Source organism: Canis aureus, chromosome 15, assembly GCF_053574225.1.
Source record: "Canis aureus isolate CA01 chromosome 15, VMU_Caureus_v.1.0, whole genome shotgun sequence".
In the NCBI taxonomy this organism is placed as follows: domain Eukaryota; kingdom Metazoa; phylum Chordata; class Mammalia; order Carnivora; family Canidae; genus Canis; species Canis aureus.
The window spans coordinates 59,002,479-59,021,054 of record NC_135625.1 but is presented as its reverse complement, the minus strand read 5'-3'; the positions used below and the strand labels follow the sequence as shown (position 1 = coordinate 59,021,054).

At 35.6% G+C, this 18,576-nt stretch overlaps 1 protein-coding gene across 15 annotated transcripts in view; it reads right to left on the bottom strand.

Moving 5' to 3' along the window:
• LUC7L2 (LUC7 like 2, pre-mRNA splicing factor) overlaps positions 1-18,576 on the bottom strand; it is a 62,313-nt gene that overhangs the window by 42,741 nt on the left and 996 nt on the right. For 2 of the 15 annotated variants that reach the window (XM_077850113.1, XM_077850106.1), the window contains exons 2-4: positions 16,085-16,168; positions 6,036-6,106; positions 4,331-4,425 (exon numbers count right to left, since the gene is read on the bottom strand). In XM_077850113.1, the coding sequence (XP_077706239.1) occupies positions 4,331-4,425; positions 6,036-6,106; positions 16,085-16,122 (204 nt within the window). In that variant the 5' untranslated portion in view covers positions 16,123-16,168. Of the gene's footprint in view, positions 1-4,330; positions 4,426-4,924; positions 4,999-6,035; positions 6,107-8,887; positions 9,640-13,314; positions 13,423-15,891; positions 16,038-16,084; positions 16,169-18,576 lie in introns of those variants that run through there. The other 13 variants (XM_077850115.1, XM_077850117.1, XM_077850116.1 and 10 more) reach the window with 11 other exon arrangements.

Here is an 18,576-nt window from a genome sequence, read left to right as displayed (position 1 = left end):
ACTAGAACAGGAAGAAACTATGCCAGTGGGGCGCCTGGGTGGCTCAGTGGTTGAGCATCTGCCTTTGGCTCAGGACATGATCCTGGGGTCCTGGGATAGAGTCCTGCATTGGTGTCCCTGCAGGGAGTCTGCTTCTCCCTCTGCCTATGTCTCTGCCACTTTCTCTGTGTCTCTCATGAATAAATAAATAAAATATTAAAAAAAAAAAAAAAACTATGCCAGGAGGAGGATAAGAATGAGACTAAAACAAGACAATATTCTCAACAACTAGGAGAATAATCCAAGCCTTTGAAATAAAGCAGCTTCATCAGTTACAACAGTAATGCTTATTTAAAAAAAATCACAACCCCCCAAAATATATATACAATTACTTTGAGTCTCTATTCTACATTTAATCTCATCATCTCATCTGATTGACTTATTAGCCTATGAATTAGGCTACCACAACACCACAGTAGAAGACTGATGAAAAGGTAAAATGTTATGGAGCATTTTTCACCAAACCGAATTTCAAAAATATTCCAAATAGTCAGTTGTGAGTACATATTTAGAAATCACACTCTCCATCTCCAAATACATTTCTGTGTATTCTTCTGCTAAATAACCTAGAGTATTGGTGAGTCATATTCTGCTGGAAGTGACAGATCTGAGGAAAAGGGCAAACTTCAGTTATACAACAAAGAAAGAGCATTATAAAATCAAGTTACAATTCATTTTTCATCTAACATGTTAAACAAAAAAACAAACAGGCATTTCAACATGAAGAGATATGAACTGTTCCAAAAACGTTATTCTACAGAGATTGGTTGCTAAAGAAGTCATAACTCTGTAATTATAAACCATTTGTACACAGGATGAACTGTTACAAATAGCTCTTTTTCCTAATAAGGATAATAAGAAAGTCACACTTTCTTACCATCCACACATGGATGGTTTTGAGTTCCTTTTTTTTTTTTTTTTTTTGGTTTTGAGTTTTCAAGGAGACCTCTATACAATAACCCTGGAGTCTCACAAAGTTCCACAGCCACCTGCACCAGCTCTGCTTAAATTCTCACAGAGATTCACAGCTACTTTTTTTTTTTTTTTTTAAGATTTATTTTATTTATTCATTCAGAGAGAGAGAGAGAGAGAGAGACAGGCAGAGACACAGGCAGAGGGAGAAGCGGGCTCCACGCAGGGAGCCCGACGCGGAACCCGATCCGCGGTCTCTAGGATCACGCCCTGGGCTGCAGGTGGCGCTAAACCACTGTGCCACCAGGGCTACCAGATTCACAGCTACTTAATCTCATCCTTACATAAAGCCATCTCTTTAAAAAAAAAAAAAAAAAAAAAAAGCCATCTCTTATCTATTATATTGACAAAAAGGAGATATTTTCACCCAGAGTTTCCCTGGCAAGTGCCTACAGAAGAGCTTTCTTTAGCTTTTTAATATAACCCAAGCACCATCAATTTTAAAGCCTCACCATTCAATTCTGTACCATAAAAAAATGCTAAGATATTTTTCTACCAAATTTTTTTTAAATTTATTTATTCATGAGAGACACAGAAAGAAAGGCAGAAAAACAGGCAGAGAGAGAAGCAGGCTCCATGCAGGGAGCCCAACGTGGGACTCGATCCCAGGTCTCCAGGATCACGCCCTGGGCTGAAGGCGGCACTAAACCGCTGAGCCACCTGGGCTGCCCTCTATCATCAATTTAAAATGTGTAGTTCAGAGATGTTAAATAAAATTTGAGAAAATGTGCATCTTATAAATCTTGTAAGAACTTTAGAAGAAGGGAAGTTCAAAACCAACCACGCATCCATTTTAACAGAATAAAAAATTAAGTATTCTCTACAAAGTAGAAAACGTGTTAAATAAAACTTGGGTTCAATCCCAATTTTACTTGAAATCAGTAGAACTATGTGATTTCTAATACCTTCACCTATTATCTTTAAAGTGAACTGTGGATCATAAAATTGTTTTATAATTTTTTTATTTAGAGAAAGCAAGAGTGCAAGCGCACGAGCGTGTATATATACACACACGCACGCACACACATGTGCATGAGCAGATGGGGGGGTGGAGCAGAAGCAGAGAGAGAATCTCAAGCAGACTCCTCACTGACTGCCCCAAAATAGTTTTAAAAAATAAATGAACATAGGGGGATCTGGGTAGCTCAGCTGGTTGAGAGTTTGACTCTTAGTTTCAGCTCAGGCCATGATCTCAGTGTCTTGGGATCAAGCACTGCACTGGGCTTGATGCTCAGGGTATACTATGCTTAATCACCCCCTTACTCCTACTCTTGCTGGCATACTTACTCTCTCAAATAAAATCTTTTTAAAAAGGAAATAAATGGGGATCCCTAGGTTGCTCAGCGGTTTGGTGTCTGCCTTCAGCCCAGGGTGTGATCCTGGGGTCCTGGGATCAAGTCCCACATCAGGCTCCCCATATGGAGCCTGCTTCTCCCTCTGCCTGTGTCTCTGCCTCTCTCTATTTCCCATGAACAAATAAAATCTTTAAAAAATAAAAAAAAATTAAAAATTAAAAAAAGGAAATAAATGAGCATAGCTGCATATGTACATTATAAAATGTAAAGTTGTAAATCACAACTATGTCGTCAGATTTTTATCAATGCCATATCGGAAGAATATAACACTATGTCCATATCTTGCTATAGCTGGGTTTAGAGTTTTAAGAAATAAAAAACTAATTTGTCACTTTGCTAATTAACCCTGTTCCCAAGTATTATTTGAAGTGATAATGTAGCCATTAAACACAACTTTGTTAAATTTAATCAATAGTAACTGTAGAGAATCAAAATATACTACAGATAATTAGACATTTTATTGATTCACATTCTTTTTTAAAGATTTATTTATTCATGAGAGACATGGAGAGCCAGAGACATAGACAAGAGAGGGAGAAGCGGGCTCCTCGTAGGGAGCCTAATGCGGGACTTGATCCCCAGATCCGGGATCATGCCCTGAGCCGAAGGCAGAGGTTCAACCGCTGAGCCACCCAGGCGTCCCTTAAATGTTATAGCACTGTAGAAAATACTTTATGGATATCCTAAAGAGTAGACATGAGGGTTAATTATCTGTCATAGTTCTAATTCAAGTGTTCAGAATCTAGATTATGTTACTACACTGAAAAAATATTCAAGTATCATATATATATTTTTAAATGTAGGCTCTTTTTTCCCCCTTTTAATGTAACAGTTTCAACAGTCTTTCCTACTGGAAAAAAAGACAGAGTTGTTTCCTATTGTATATGTCTTAATATCTGTTAAAGGTATTTAATTCTATCCAAAAGAAACCACTTGGGATGCCTGGGTGGCTCAGCGGTTGAGTGTCTGCCTTCAGCTCAGGGCATGATCCCGGGATCCGGAATCAAGTCCCACATCAGGCTCCCTGCATGGAGCCTGCTTCTCCCTCTGCCTATGTCTCTGCCTCTCTCTGTGTGTCTCTCATGAATAAAGTCTTTTAAAAAATTAAAAAAAAAAAAAAAAAGAAAAAAGAAAAAAAAGAAACCACTAATTTAAACTGCCTTAAATACAGGAACTCATCAAGTCAGAAATCTTCTCTTTATTTCAGTCATTTCTGGCAAGTGAGAAATAAAGCCAGCTAAATATTTATCCCCTACTAGTCCTCCTGTGCCATCAAATGTGGCCTATGAAAGGAAACTCTTGCAGTGAGTAATCATTTCAACTAAACCCCAAAGTAAGAAAATCAGATCCTTTGTTCCATTTATTTAAATAGGTCCATCATTATGTGATTTCTTTCAAATTAAAATGATGAAACTCCAAGGTCAACCAACATCACTAGCTATAGAATCTAAATTAAGTGAGCTTTATATTATTTAAGAGCCAGCAACATAAATGCGTTTTAAGTGACAAGACTACTAGCAAACTCAGTTCTGTGACTTTAAGTATTTACTATTAGGTTTTCCTCATGATTTCCATGATACAATGTGTACAAATCTAAACATAGAATGCCTTGGATAAAAGTCTACTCTGCTCTCAACAATAAAGAAAACTATTTTAAAAATCACTTATAGAATTGCAGAAACTAAAAGTGCAATTGCAGTATAATTGCCTCTACGTTCCAAATAAGAAATACTGTCTCAAAAATTACTCTGAAGAATGTAAAAAATTATAAAGCGAAGCACAGCAAAGACTTTTCAGATAAATCTCATTTTTGCAGATTTAAATCATCAGCCTAAATAATATAAGAGATGCAAATCCCTCCTCTAAACTGTCTTAATAAATGACTGCATAATAATCTGACAAGAAATTAAGTCTTCATCAAGTTGGGATACCAATAATTAAACAATAAATTTAATAATACGTACAGTTCCAGAGAGGACATCATGGGGGCAACAGTTGAGAAGGTGACTCTTGCATACTCTGTCATCGCTGAATTTGATTCGTTGACGAGTAGTATCTCCTGTAATATAGAAAAGTTAATAACATTCAAGGTTAGACAACTGGAAAATACTTATTTTCTGAGAGCCCTACTATCACTAGCTTTTTCCTGTGTGGCTACACGCACATACATTTATTTATATAAATCAGCTCAAGAGGGATTAGTTTGTATAATATCCTATAGAAAAACTATTTTAGACATGCAATTGCAGTATGTGTACTGCAAATGTAATTCAAATAGTCAAAGTGGGAAAGCAATGCATTCTGTTAAACAGAGTACTTCAGAAAAGCATAGGATATAGAGCAGGAATGGACTTTGAAGATTATGGAGTCCAACTCCTTCATATTGCAGATGATGAAATCGAGGCCCCAAGAGGTTAAGCGACTTGCAGCAGACCCACTAGGAGAGTTTCTACTGGTATACAATGTTCCCTACTTGACGCTAAGCATAGATTTATTTTGTAATTATTTACATTAATTGAAAAACATAAAAAGTAATCTTGCAAACATTGCATACACACTGCGAATCCCCACTGAACCCCAGACGCCATTTCTTCCACTATTTTGTTCCAGCTGAAGTGTCTCCCTTTTGCTGCTGGGATGAGTTAGAGAGGGTAGAATAGCGTGTTTAAGAGTGTACAAACCTGGAAGAAGGACTTACACACCAGTCAGACAAAGGCACAATGCCTAAATGAAACGTTAACTTTAATGCCTCCAAAGGTACCATACCTTCAAATTTTAGGTGGTCTGTGCTACATATGGCCATACTGGGTACATTTAAATTTATTCTGTCTTCATATAACACAATACACCTCCTAAGCAACAGAAGCATCCAACCTCCTAATCAGATATGCCTATCTAACTCAAACTTTAAAGAGTCTAAGAAAAAGAAAAGTAACTAGCTCTAGGAACAAAATATAGATGTTAGTTACAATTTTTTTGCTTAGAGTCTCTTTGGGGGAAAAAAAAAGAAAAAAACTCTTAAGGACGTTTTTTCTATGTAGAATGCTCAGATAAGCCCTAAGAAATGTTCGTGTTTTATTTTAGTCTTAAGTTGATATCATCATTGATGAATGAAAACCTACTGATGAATTACTGAAGCGAGAACTGTTGGTACCAAAAGAGATTGTAAACACCTTTGTACTTCACATGATGCTTTGGGGTACTCCAAAAACTCATCTAGGAAGTGATTCAATTACTTAAATTAATTTGTTTTTCACATGTGAGTCACAGAAAGGTTAAGCCTTTACCCCTTTTACATGATCTTATTTTGAAGAGCTTAATGCAAAGTCAACTAAATATGTCATTTTTAAGTGGGGTAAGATTTTGTTCAAATTGTTTTAACTCAAAAAGACTTAAATAAAGAATATTCTAATTCAGGGTATATAAAATTTAAGAAAAGTAATTTATAGCTAAAATGATAGCTTCAGAGCAGTTCAACAATAGGTTTTCTAGAGGCTAGTCTCTAGTTCAAGTAGGTTATTTTTGACACCACAATTTGGAACAAATCATTTAGTGTTCACGCCTGCTACTATAATAAAGGTTATTTTGATGGTTCCTTTTTTTCCTTTGAAACACAACTGCTTTTGTTCCACATTCATTAACACATCTGAAAAGTTAGTGATAACTCACGGCTCGGCGAATGCGGGGCCTTTCTGACACTCCCTTGCAGATTGAAGTAGGCAGGCATAGATACATTGAACCTTTACAAATAAAACAAGGGGCCAGATTGTTCAGTTTGTATAGAATAGACTCTGCCAGCAATTTCAATACAGCATCTAGAAGTACATGTTGACTGTAAAGATTCTTGTATATGAAAACAAAAGTGAACAAAATCAGGGTGTTTTATTTTTCAAAATATTGACTTAACAAGTGTAACCCTACAGAAGAATATGATTGACCACAGGAAAAAGTCCAATGCTGGAACTCTGGGAAATGGTCTCTGGGCCAACTGGGGTTTTAAAAAATGCTTTTTAAAAGATTTTATCTCATTAAGACTTTGGTGAAGGCCTAAGTTCACGTTAGAATGATACTATGATAAGCTAGCACCAGAAGGGCAATGCTATATATTAGACTTTTTTTTTTTTTTTTTTTTTATTTGCTTACTGGCATGTAAGAAAAATGTCTTATTTTTAACCTGTACCCAAAATGTGCTAAGGAATTTCAAAGATGATGTAGCTTTTCTGAATAGGGAAAGAAAAAAAAACAAACAAAAAACCCTTACATATCTAGGACTCTCCCTACTACATACCTAAGCTTTTTAATATGCAACAACAGTATTGTTTCAATGCTACGTAAAACTAATGGTTCAGTAATACTATAAACCAGGCCTTACAATAAAAATCAAGGTTCTTAGAAGTTTTACTAATCAAGCATTTTGTGAGGTAGGGCTACTGTTTTTGCTTCAGAAATCACAACATTAAGTCTAATATTAAGATACATGTGCCCTGAAGACACAGCTATAAGGTAAAATATAAACAATTCCAAATACAAATTTAGCAAACATTATCCCTGATGAGCTCTTACAAAAAGTATATTTCTATAAATGCCAAAAAGTGTTTTAAAGTGCATAAGAAAAAAAAAAAGAAAAAAAATAAAATGCATAAGAATGGTTGCTCTATAAACATTTGATAACTGCAAACGCAATAAATACAGCTATCAAATATCAATTACACATTACAGAAACTTTTAAAATAATGAAATAATAAAAACTCTAATAATTTCAGATACAGAAATATCCTGAGATGGACTAGCAACTAGGTATGTTTATTGGTATTTTAAAAGTTTTACTTAAGAGACTTTAAGGTTGACATTTTAAAATAACTTGGCTACATTACCATGCAGTATTTAATACATTTATTTGGGCTTATGCCATGAAAGTGTAATTTAGCTAAACCAACAAAGAATTTTAAAATAAAAATACTGATAATTTTGGTTTCTGTCAACATATCTGGCCCAAACCATGTTTTTCAAAAGAAACTAGGTATAACAGCACCCATGTGAAAAAAGGGGGGGGGGGGGGAAGACTATGAGTAATAGAAAATAAGTATGAACCAAATCTTATAATACAAAGAATTACTTTGTGGAGTCAACATACTGTATCTTTGGGCATATATTCATATAAAAATAACCTGAGTTAAAAAACAAAACAAGACAACTACCCTCTTACACTAACACTGGATCCAAATCATAGAAACAAACCTATTAGTGCACATATCCTCTGTGCTAGTCAATGGGGTTACAAATAGGCATATAACTACAAGCTCTGTACCCTCAAGGAGTCCATGATGCTGATAGAGAAATAGGACATTTAAATAACAAGTAATAAAGGTAGCATGACCCGAGTGCCAAATGGATTTCTCTAATAGTAGTACTTCAGGAATTCTAAAGCTAGAATGGCCACCAAGGATGGAGAGGTTAGAAAAGGCTTCGTATAAAAAGGTAGAAGCCAAAATTTAAAGACAAGATAGGACTTAGATCACAGGAAAGAAGAACATTCCAAGCTGGAGTATTATCTTTGACAAAGCTTATAAAGGCAGAAATGTTTAGGGAATAGTAAATACTCCAAGTCAAATTTGGCTTTGGCAAATGGCTACATGTAGGGGAAGAGCAAAGTTGGGGCCAGAGTAATATTTTCTGGGTGAAATCCGATTTCCTAATTTTTTCACTTTTTTTCAATCCAGATTTTCAGTGTGTAAACAAAGTTAAAAAAAAAAAAGTTTAAAAATAATGGGGCAGAAATTAAATCATGTTTAACAGCAACACAATGTCTATCCATAAAAACATGGAGGTTTCTCTGCCCTATAACTTCTACATTAATTAGGCTTTGTACATAACTATGATGCCAAGTTTTTAAAATTAGCAATTTGGCTTAGAACTTTGGTAGGCAAAGTGTTCTTCATTTGAATGGAAGCATCAAAATTTCTATTAATACTTACTACCAAGCAACTAACTTCAGAGTAAAAACTTTCTCTTTGGTTCAACCCTTTTGTGAGTTTCATGAATTCTAATTTGTATTTGGGAATATCTGAGTTGCAGGTGTACAATAAAAACTGAGATGCCTATTACTCTTCTCAAAGTTTCTCAGCAAGTTAACAGGGCCTAAAGCGGTAGTGAAGCAATGTCACGTAGGGAATATGGATAGGCCACTCTACAGGCAGCTCCCATCCCAACTATACTCAAATACCATTATACTCAAAATCCCCTTCAATCTGTTGGGAGGGAAAAACGAGCCCACTGTAACCCCAACACCACAGTTTTATGGTCCTGCCTCTTCTGAAACTGCCTTAGACTTAAATTATAGTAGTAACACTTAAAACTTCAGTCTAGATGGTATCTGACATCATTTTACATGGTGCATGCTATTTTTCCCAATACCCACCCCCTCCCCTCCAGTGCCACCCTCCCTCTCCCTCCCATACAAACAATAAATAAACTTTCATAGATTTAGGTGCTATTTTAAAAACATCAAAATTTTACTTTACCCATTCTCTCCGATGCTCCCTGTATTTTTTTAAGCTGTGAGTGGATGACCATGCTATGTGATCAACAACTGTGAAGGCTAAGCAAAAGTGAACTGAGTTTAGTATTATAATTAAAAGAACCTTAAAGTTTGTAATATTTGACATATATAATGGTATGCGGAATCCTTATTTTACTGCATATTATCAGGCATTAATGGCAAGCAATTTATAAAAACAACTAATTAGTATTTCTCTTATATAGAATTAGCTTAGAACTTAGCTTAGGGAAAACAGAAGAAAACTCAACAGCACACAAAGCAAATGGAAGCAACCCCTAGCTTATAAATGGGGCCAGGAGAAGAAAAGCCCTCCCATATTCTCCAATGTGACAACCAAAGCCCTCCCCACAGATACACTTGTTAGGGGCCAAGTGTGGTGACCACTGGCTTAGGACAGGATAGGCACATTCCCTCTGAAATGAAATCCATATACCTTCAGTAAAAGGAAAGCAGAGCAAGAGAAAGAGGTGTATAGCTGATAGCTTAAAGCTACTCATTTCCCTGTGCACTCAAATCATCAAATGCAAAGAAATGTTTCATCCTCTTATTACCAGCCTTATATTAGCTACTAAGTCCACATAGTAACATATAAACTATATAAAGACCAGTGGCCAATTTCTAGTCTAGTACAGGGCAGGAAGAAGTCTGCCCTGTCCCAGGAAACCCTCATCTTCAGAGGTAAAAATAGGTGATTCCTGCTGCACAGGGACTACTACACTGAAAAACCATTGTGATTACTTTTACATTCTTCTCCAAGTGTCTCATCAACTCTACTAAATTCTCCCACCTACCTTTGCTGTTCCTTTAGAATTCAGTCTAAAGCTCATCTATAAGAACTCTTCTGTAATTATCCTTTTAAAAAAAAATCTTTTACTTCATGTAATTAATACAGTTTAATTCACTGTGTATATATATATATATATATATATATATATATATATACAGTTCAAAGTACAGAATTTGTTTTGTAAAAGTACTCACTACCATGCCTTAACATATTATGACTATGGGTGCTTTGAAAACAGTTAACACGACGTGATACATGCCAAACTTGTCAAAATTTTATTTATTACATAAGAAAGAGTACTCAGCCAAAGGTGGCAGTGGGAAAAACCAATTATGGCATTGTCCCTTCCAAATGTAATAAAGTCACTTCTATCTACTAGAGCTTATAAAGTCATACCAAGTAAGTAAAATTTCCCTTCCCCCAGAAAATGCAAAAATAAGGGTACGATATGGCTCAGAAGGGCTATCCCTCTTAAATCTTTTCATAGGGTCCTATAGGTTTAATTACAAATAGGTGCCACTTTTACTCCTATCAGAACCCCCAAGACAAGCCCAACATTTAAAAACTTCAAAGCCCATTGTAGAAATTGCTAGAACATATTCATTCTTACTGAATATGATCAAAGATTAATAAAATGTGAAAGTAACTTTTTAAAATCTACCAGCCTTGTCTGTGAAAATCCATGCAACAAAACTATAAGGAATGAGACAGAGAAACAGCCTTGTATTAAGTGAAAAAGCTTACAGGATATTTAAGAGCTAACAGAATGGTGATGGAAATGTGAGAAGAGAAATATTAAAGTAGCTACATTCCGAGGGCTCTATTCCACCCCTTGCCACCACCCTATCTCCTCTCAGTACACAAGCGTAGAGTCTTGGCCACTGGCAGGTGTGGTGGTGGAATATATGCTTTAGGAAATCTATCAATATGTTTCTTTTAAATTTAAGAAATACATTAGAAAAGCTTGAATAGCTGCTACCTAAATACTAAGTTCTAAAAGATTATATGGAATTTGTTTTATAGGTTATAAAGGAAAGTCAGTTATTAAAAAGTTGCAGCCTGCTAAATTTTCAATTTTGATACTGACTTGCAGAGCTGCAATTCTGATACAGTAACACCTGTACTGGGGATATCTGGTGCCTTCTATCATCCAGAACTTCCTATACACAAAATTAGAAGTAATGAAACCTATCTCTGGCTATGAAGAATTTGCTGAAAAGAACCAAAGAAAAAGTAATTGGCTGATTTACCAAAAACACAAATTCTCATTCATTGACTACAGCTTTAAAAGCTAAGCAGAGCCTCCCCAAATCAAAAAATAGTGAAGGAAAGAAATAAAGGAAAAGAAATGAGAGTATCAAAGGACAGAAGTGACAGACAACTCAATGATAAAGTTAAAATGGAAAAACAGAGATTACCATGAAGGAGACTGAGCCTTACGACTACTGAAAGGACACAGCAGAAATACTGTGTCATGTTGGTTATACACCAAATGCACAAGGATTACCTTTGGGGAAAGGATTCTGACTGTGAAGGGAAACAGAGGGACTTCGTTTGTAATGCTTTTTTTTTATAATTTGAAAAAAAATATACATTTGCTCACTCCTATCAGTGTTTGATAGTCTTTTGTATTTTTTAAGAGTTTGCAAAATTAGGCCCCTATAATCAGCATCACAGAATTTATGATTTAAAAATAAACATAACTGCTCATGTGTAAATCTTCATTTCCCACTAGACTTTCAGTCCCTCTAAGATTAGAGTCCTATATCACTACTTTATTGCAGAGACAAAAGACAATAGAAACAAATGTGTCCATAATCTCTAAGGAAAGGAAGAAGTAACTAAAGCAACTCAGCAACCAGGGGATAGTCAGGAAAGAAACAGTTTACTCCTATCAACAATTACTATATCCTAAAGCACATCAGCCAATAAATAATACAGAACACCATGTCTAGGGAAGTATCCCTTTAATACTATGAGGCAAATTAAGTAACATGGGATTGTCTCAAAATAAGAACACATGGTTCCTAGATTCTGAGATGAAGCAACTATTTTCCTAGCAAAGATGTTCTGCTGTTTCCCTATACAACATAAAATCATAGCCACTTGCCCCACAGTTTCTGGTCCAGGGATTTTCTTTCATTAAGTAGCCCTTCCCACAGCCAGGCATCTTTTCACATTCCCATTGTTAAACAGGTTGGTGAAATCCTGCAGAACTGCTGGCCACCATGGGAGAGGTGGGAATTCAAGCTAAATGAGGTAATTTCATTGTTGAGGTCTAGATGAACCTCTCTAAGGACTCCTAGATCTCTCTCTCTCTCAGATATGCATTTCTTCTGGTTAGTCATTTTTGAGGACTTGGGTATGTATAGTTCAAACAGCTTTTTCTTTCACATGAATAACTACAACAGTATTTTCCAAAGTATGAGATTTGTACAAAAGATGATTTTAGGTATTATCCAATTTCACAAACAGGATTTCATCAATATTTTAAACACCACTCAATCATTCAGTAATTATCATGATTAACTTTTTTTTTAAATTTTGTAAAAAAAAAAAATATATATATTTTGTTTATTTATTTATGAGAGACACAAGAGAGAGAGGCAGAGACATAGCCAGAGGAAGAGGCAGGCTCCATGCAGGGAGCCCGATGTGGGACTCGATCCTAGGTCTCCAGGATCACGCCCTGAGCTGAAGGCAGACGTTCATCCGCTGAGCCACCCAGGCATCCCTCATGATTAACTTTAAAATAATACATGATAAAGTCCATTTGGTGCTTAACATCTAACAAGTTCTAATGCTAAGCACATGTAACAACATAGTCTAAGTTACTTTTTTTTTTTTTTTTTTGAGTCTTAAGTTATTTTTCAAAATATCATGTTCTCACTATATCTTTCTGGTGACATAAATTTTCATTTTAAAATTAACTTAAATTTTTAGAAAGTGAGTTGACGTGAAGAAAATATTAGACAACAGGGTAAAAAGGCGGTATATGTGTGGCTAACACTTGAGAAACACTTATCTAGAACAGAGTTTCTCAAATTTTTATTGTGCATCGGAGTCATGTAGAAGGCTTCTTAAATCACAGATTATTGGTCCCAGTCCCAAGAATTTCTGGAGTCCGCCCAAGAATTTACATTTCTAACAAGTTCCCAGGTATTGCTAAAGTCTGAGGACCACTCTTTTTTGAGAATCACTCACCAAAACAGTGGTCAACAAGCTTTTTCTTAATGGGCTAGATAGCAAATATTTTAAACTTGCCAGCTAAAGAGGTCTCTTGCAATTACTCAACTCTGCTGTTTTACGGCAAAGCAGCAATAGACAGTATGTACACAAATAGGCGTGGTTGTTTACATATAAAACTTTATAAAAAGCAGGTGGGCCGTAGTGTCAATCCTGATCAAAAATATACCTTCAAATAACTAAAAAAAAAGGGTATACTGCATAATCTAACAGTAGGACAAAATAAAGAAGCAGTGAACGGCTAGTATACTATAGATACTATCCAATTTCTTTTACTGAAAGGCAAAAATTCTGGAAAAGTCTAACTCTGAAAGAGAAAACTGAGGTCTCAAGAAGATAAAAACAAAACAATTTACCATGCATTCAGGAGACATGACAAAAGACTCAGCAAGGGCAGCTGGTTAAATTCTTTTCATGTTGAATCACACAGGTCAAACATCACTGCACATGGTTCACAACTAAATTAGAACATATGGATCAATATCTAGTGAGAGTTTTTTTTTGTTTTTTTTTTTTTAGGAAAAAAGTTTAAAGACTCCTTTCTCTAGCCCATGTTAAATAGCAAAATATGACATTTACTCAATTTACAAACTACTTTTCTCTATAACCTCAATCACCTTAAAAATTGATGCATTTTGGCCTTGCCTTTCAATTTCTACCCTAGTCGCTACTAGTGCATGAGAATTTAAAACAAAAAGGAAGAGCGACTATTCTACAGGTGAATTCACAAGATTCCTGTCAGAAATGTACCCTCTCTCTTCCTCCCTCATTCATTCTCCAGCAAACTGTCCCACCTTTCTTCATCTTCTTAGTAGACTGATTAAGCTGGTTAATACAATTATGTATACTTCCTCACATTCTATACTAATAGCCCTGGGCTTTTTTAGGATTCAACCCATTTCATTCAATTTCTGGAATTCCATTCTGGAGGAGCATCTGCCTCATTTATCTAGCTATGTCCACACTTAGTGATCTTCAGTTTTGTTTTGTTTTGTTTTTGCAACCCCACCACTTGCCTGAAGTCTTAGCAACTTCAAGCTTTAATGTCTGTATGAACCACGTGGTACTGAACACCAATATCTGACTCACTAAAAGACTATTATATATTATAATCCATGACACCTTTCCTGCTACCTATCTTGAACATGCAGCTCACCATCATTTTTCCTTATGTGACATATTATCCAAACCAAATCAAAGCATTTACTTATTATAGAGCTTATGCAGTGATAAACAATATGATTTTTCTTTGGTTTCAATGTATTTCTTTACCCAAAGTAAAAGAACTATCACACAAGCATAGGCCTCCTTGAGGAATGCTAAACTATAGAGAATCCAAGGACAAAACAAGATTATATGAAATTATACTATTACGTTTTCTACGCTGTTTTGCAGACAGAAACATTCAGAGTTCAAAACGCAAAATGAGTTAAAGTTTGTTCAAAACGATTCAACATATGGATGTTAACAGAGCTTTTGGTGTTTTGATATGCCTGGACCTCTTGATGAAGTATTTACTAAAACTCTAATTTAGCCTTATGTTTACTGTTTAACCTTACTTTTGCTGTAATTTCTTATGTTAAAAGAATTTACAAGCTCTGGAATAAGATATACTCCATTACTACTTTTAAAAATGTGTGCTTGTACATTAAAGGCTATGCCTCCTTCACTTAAAATGAACAATCCAAGTGGAATAAAATGGCTTACAACTGACCAAAAAATAAATATGGCTCATTATGCTAATGAGAAAAATTAAAAAAAAAATGCTCTCAATGTTGATGACAAGTCAAGGAACACAGATTACAGTAAAGATGATTTTATGAAGAAAATCCACTGAAGAAAACACTACTTCAATCTTTGATTCAATTATTTATTTTGCAGAAAGACAGCAATGTCATCCTATCCTACAGGTTCAACAGTGGTGTATCGCTAAACTTCTATTAGGAGCAAGTAAATTATTTTCTTAACTCTATTTTCCTGGTTACCTCCTAGAATGAATAGTATACCCTTTTAATTTTACATTCTGCAAAACTATTGTAATATATAATTGATCAGCAAAAATACCAAATTATGACTAAGTGTATTTCTATTAACTGAGGAAGTACATCACTGTATGTTTAGAAAGATTACCCTCAAAAATAGGCAAAATTATCTGAAAGCTTTAACTTGCCCTAGACATTCCCTAACCATAATGGCCAACTAATGATGATATAAAATTCTATTCTATATTCTACATTCTATTTATTAGTCTACTCGTCCTTTGGAGTGTAGGGGGGAGGTGATGGCCATTCCTGGCCTGTTTTAACCTTTCAGAGATGATCTCTACTCCTTTTTAAAGCTTATAAGTAATTTAAAAATACGGAGTCCTCACAACTACTTCTGTAAATTCCCTAGTTTCTAAACTTAAAATATAATCTAAATTTATACCCTCAATTTTGTTGAATTCCTATCCCTTGTACCTTTCCAGGCCTTATAGGGGCCAGGACCAGAGGCTTATAACCAAATTCTATTTGTTGGCAAAAGAGCTCTAGCGAAGGGCAAATAACCCAACTCAGAAAAAAATAACTACAGACTGTGCAAGGACACTGAGTTCCTCCAACTATCACACAGACAATTCTCATACTGCTGCTTCAATTTTTCTCTGCTGCTCCTCCCTACTTTCAAATGGACTATGCTCAGGGAAAACACATCACCCCTCTCCCTTCAATTAACACTAACAACTGAAACAAAAAGATATTTATAAGGTTTAATTTACCTCAAACTTCAGATAAAATAACATACTGATTTATATCTACTTATGGTTCCTCTTTCCTAAAAAAACTTAAGATATACTTATTTTTCAACATTTTTTGAGTGTAACATAGGAAATTATTTGGTTTCCCATTTAACAAATTATTGATTTAACTTGAGGCAAAAAAGGTTAAGTGACTTACCCAAGGTTACAATTAGAGGTACAGCTGGGGCTAGAAACCAGGTCTCCTGAGTCTCAGCCCAGGGCTCTTTTCCTTAGCCCATGATGCCTTATCAGAAAAATCCAAATACAGTCAGACCCCCAGTTACATGGGTATGAGTTACACTGATTCACATATACAAACTTTATATAGTGTGACCAATGTTTCAACTCACGCGGTACCCTGCTTCCATTTATGCAGTATGCCAGGCATCGGCACGATTTTCAGTGGCACACAGGCGGTTGCCACCACCAGGGCCCTAGGCAAAATTGCAAAGAAGGCAAAGTTTGTCTTTGGCCCTCCCACCACCCTTGTGCATTCCTCTCCCACCTCCTGATCATCCCCCTGCCCAGCCTCCCACCAACATGCTGCCCTCTGGTTGTCCAAAGCCCCCCACTTCCACCACTCACCCAGGACTGTCCTTTCTGGAAGTGCCCAGTGATCCAAAATTACCTCTCCAATTCCCTGACACTAAAATTCCTAATGCTGAGAATTTCAATCGAACGTAGGTAATCTAAATGATTAACTGATTTAAGTAACTCAAAATAAGGTACTTTTAACAGACTTACATTTCCAAGGAGTTTAAAAAGGAACTAATTAAAAACTGATTTGGGAGTGGGGAAGAAGGAATAAGTATTTTTACTGGTGGAGAGGGGAAAGTGAAAGGAAAACAAGGTTTTCCCAGTACCCTAAGCCTCTCGTGCCACTTCAGATTCCCTCACAGAACACTAAGGGTTGGGAGGAGGTTACTGCAACCGTTGAGTCCCACTATCCCAGAAAACAGTAGTTGTTTTATAGTCAGTTTCTGGGATGATTAAAAAAGGACAGAGCTGCCTTAAATACGCCCTCCCCTACCTACCTTTTCCATATCTTTCCCACCTCTTGGATCCCCATTTCCACCTCTTAGTGCCAAAGACACCCAACAGCATTCCCTGTAAGCTGTTCCTTTGTCCAATACAAAGCTTTCCATTATATGGTTTCAAATTATATGGTGTTTATTCAGGAACGTATCCATGTTCCCCTACCCCTGGATAACGTGAAGTTGACTGTATGCTAAAAAAGAACAATCCTAATTATTTAAAGGTCCTGAATCATAAGATGAAATATGTAAACTCATTATCTGGTAAGGAAAAGAATGTTCTGATTCTTATCTTGTATGCATAAAAGAACTAATATGGGTATCTAAAAAAAACATTCATTTCTTTTCCTTGAAAGTAGTATGCTTCTTACTTCTGGCCCAACACAGCAGTGAAAATCCAGTCATTTCAGTTAAATAATATCGTGGACTCGTTAACATGAGTTCATTGGTAAATCCTTAGTCTGGAGGCAAAAAAAATCCAGTAACATACACATAAAAAAATTTAAATCTATTTGTATACAAAGCAGAATGGATTTTAAGAAACCCATGTTTCCGCTGACTACACACATAGGAATATATTTTTTTTTCTTTTTTTTTTTTTTTTTTAATGTAGCTTTGCAATACTAGATTGGCTACCTTGTTTGGAAATTTATCAGGTGATATTAGGTGACAGAAGTTTTTTTGATCCAATTACCCTTCCAGTAAAATTAGAAAATTCAATCCATGCAGAAGGTACCAAAAATGGTATCCATCTAGGACCAAAAGATTCATGTAAAATCTTAAATGATTTCCATAATTTTATTACAAAAATTATTCTGTCAACTACAATACTGAATTAGGTCCCTCGCCAATACCATCTTCATTATGGAAGAAGAGCAATGTTAAGACATGCTGCAGCTATAAAATAACCATTCTTATCTAACTGAAAAAATGAACAGGTAAAAGTTTCTTCAGGGGCATTTTTAATTAATGTTAACTTTCCAGGGTTTACTACACAAAATTCATCTCCTTCCCAATCTTCCCCTCCTCTCTACACAACCAGAAATAGATTTGCCACCTCCACCTATTTGTCTGTGTCCTATGTAGACAAGTTCCCAATATGGGTATTTTATTAAAACTGAACTGTGAACCCTGAAAAGCCATTCTCAGTATGCATTGCAAAAAATACTTTAATATACTTTTTTAATTCACTCACATATTTTGCTGCAAAGTATTCAAGAAAATTACAAGAGCAACTATTAAAAATATGTGTGCCTCTTCTCTTACGTCAAGCAATTTAAATAACTTTTTTTAAAGAAAAAAGCATTTCTTTAATGGCTGAGAAACGATCTGCCTAAACAAGCAACATATAAAAATAAACGAGTGTTTTGCTTTTTAAAAGAGAAAGTAGTAAACTAGACCTTTCCTCCGTATTAACACGGACTTCAGCTCAATTTGAGAATACATGATTATCACCAAAAAAGCAACAGCATTTCATCTTTTCATTTAGAAATTCTCTTTATGACAAAAAGATATCCAGGATTAGTGATCTTCTACATCAGCTCTACCTAAGTGCCTAAAAGGATCGTTGTTTTTTCCCCTCAAGTCTACTCCACTGGGCACCACATTTTCAAAATGGTTCTATTTGGGGCACATGCGAGATTTGTCAATATTTACTGAACAAAGCTTCTATTAAATTCTCTAACAAAATGGAGGTCTCTCGGAAGGAAAAAAAAAAGAACAGGCCGTAACATTTTTCTTTTCACAAAATGGGGCCAAACACACCCACTTCACGAAACCATGGTTTGGGTCAGATTTTCTCCATAAGC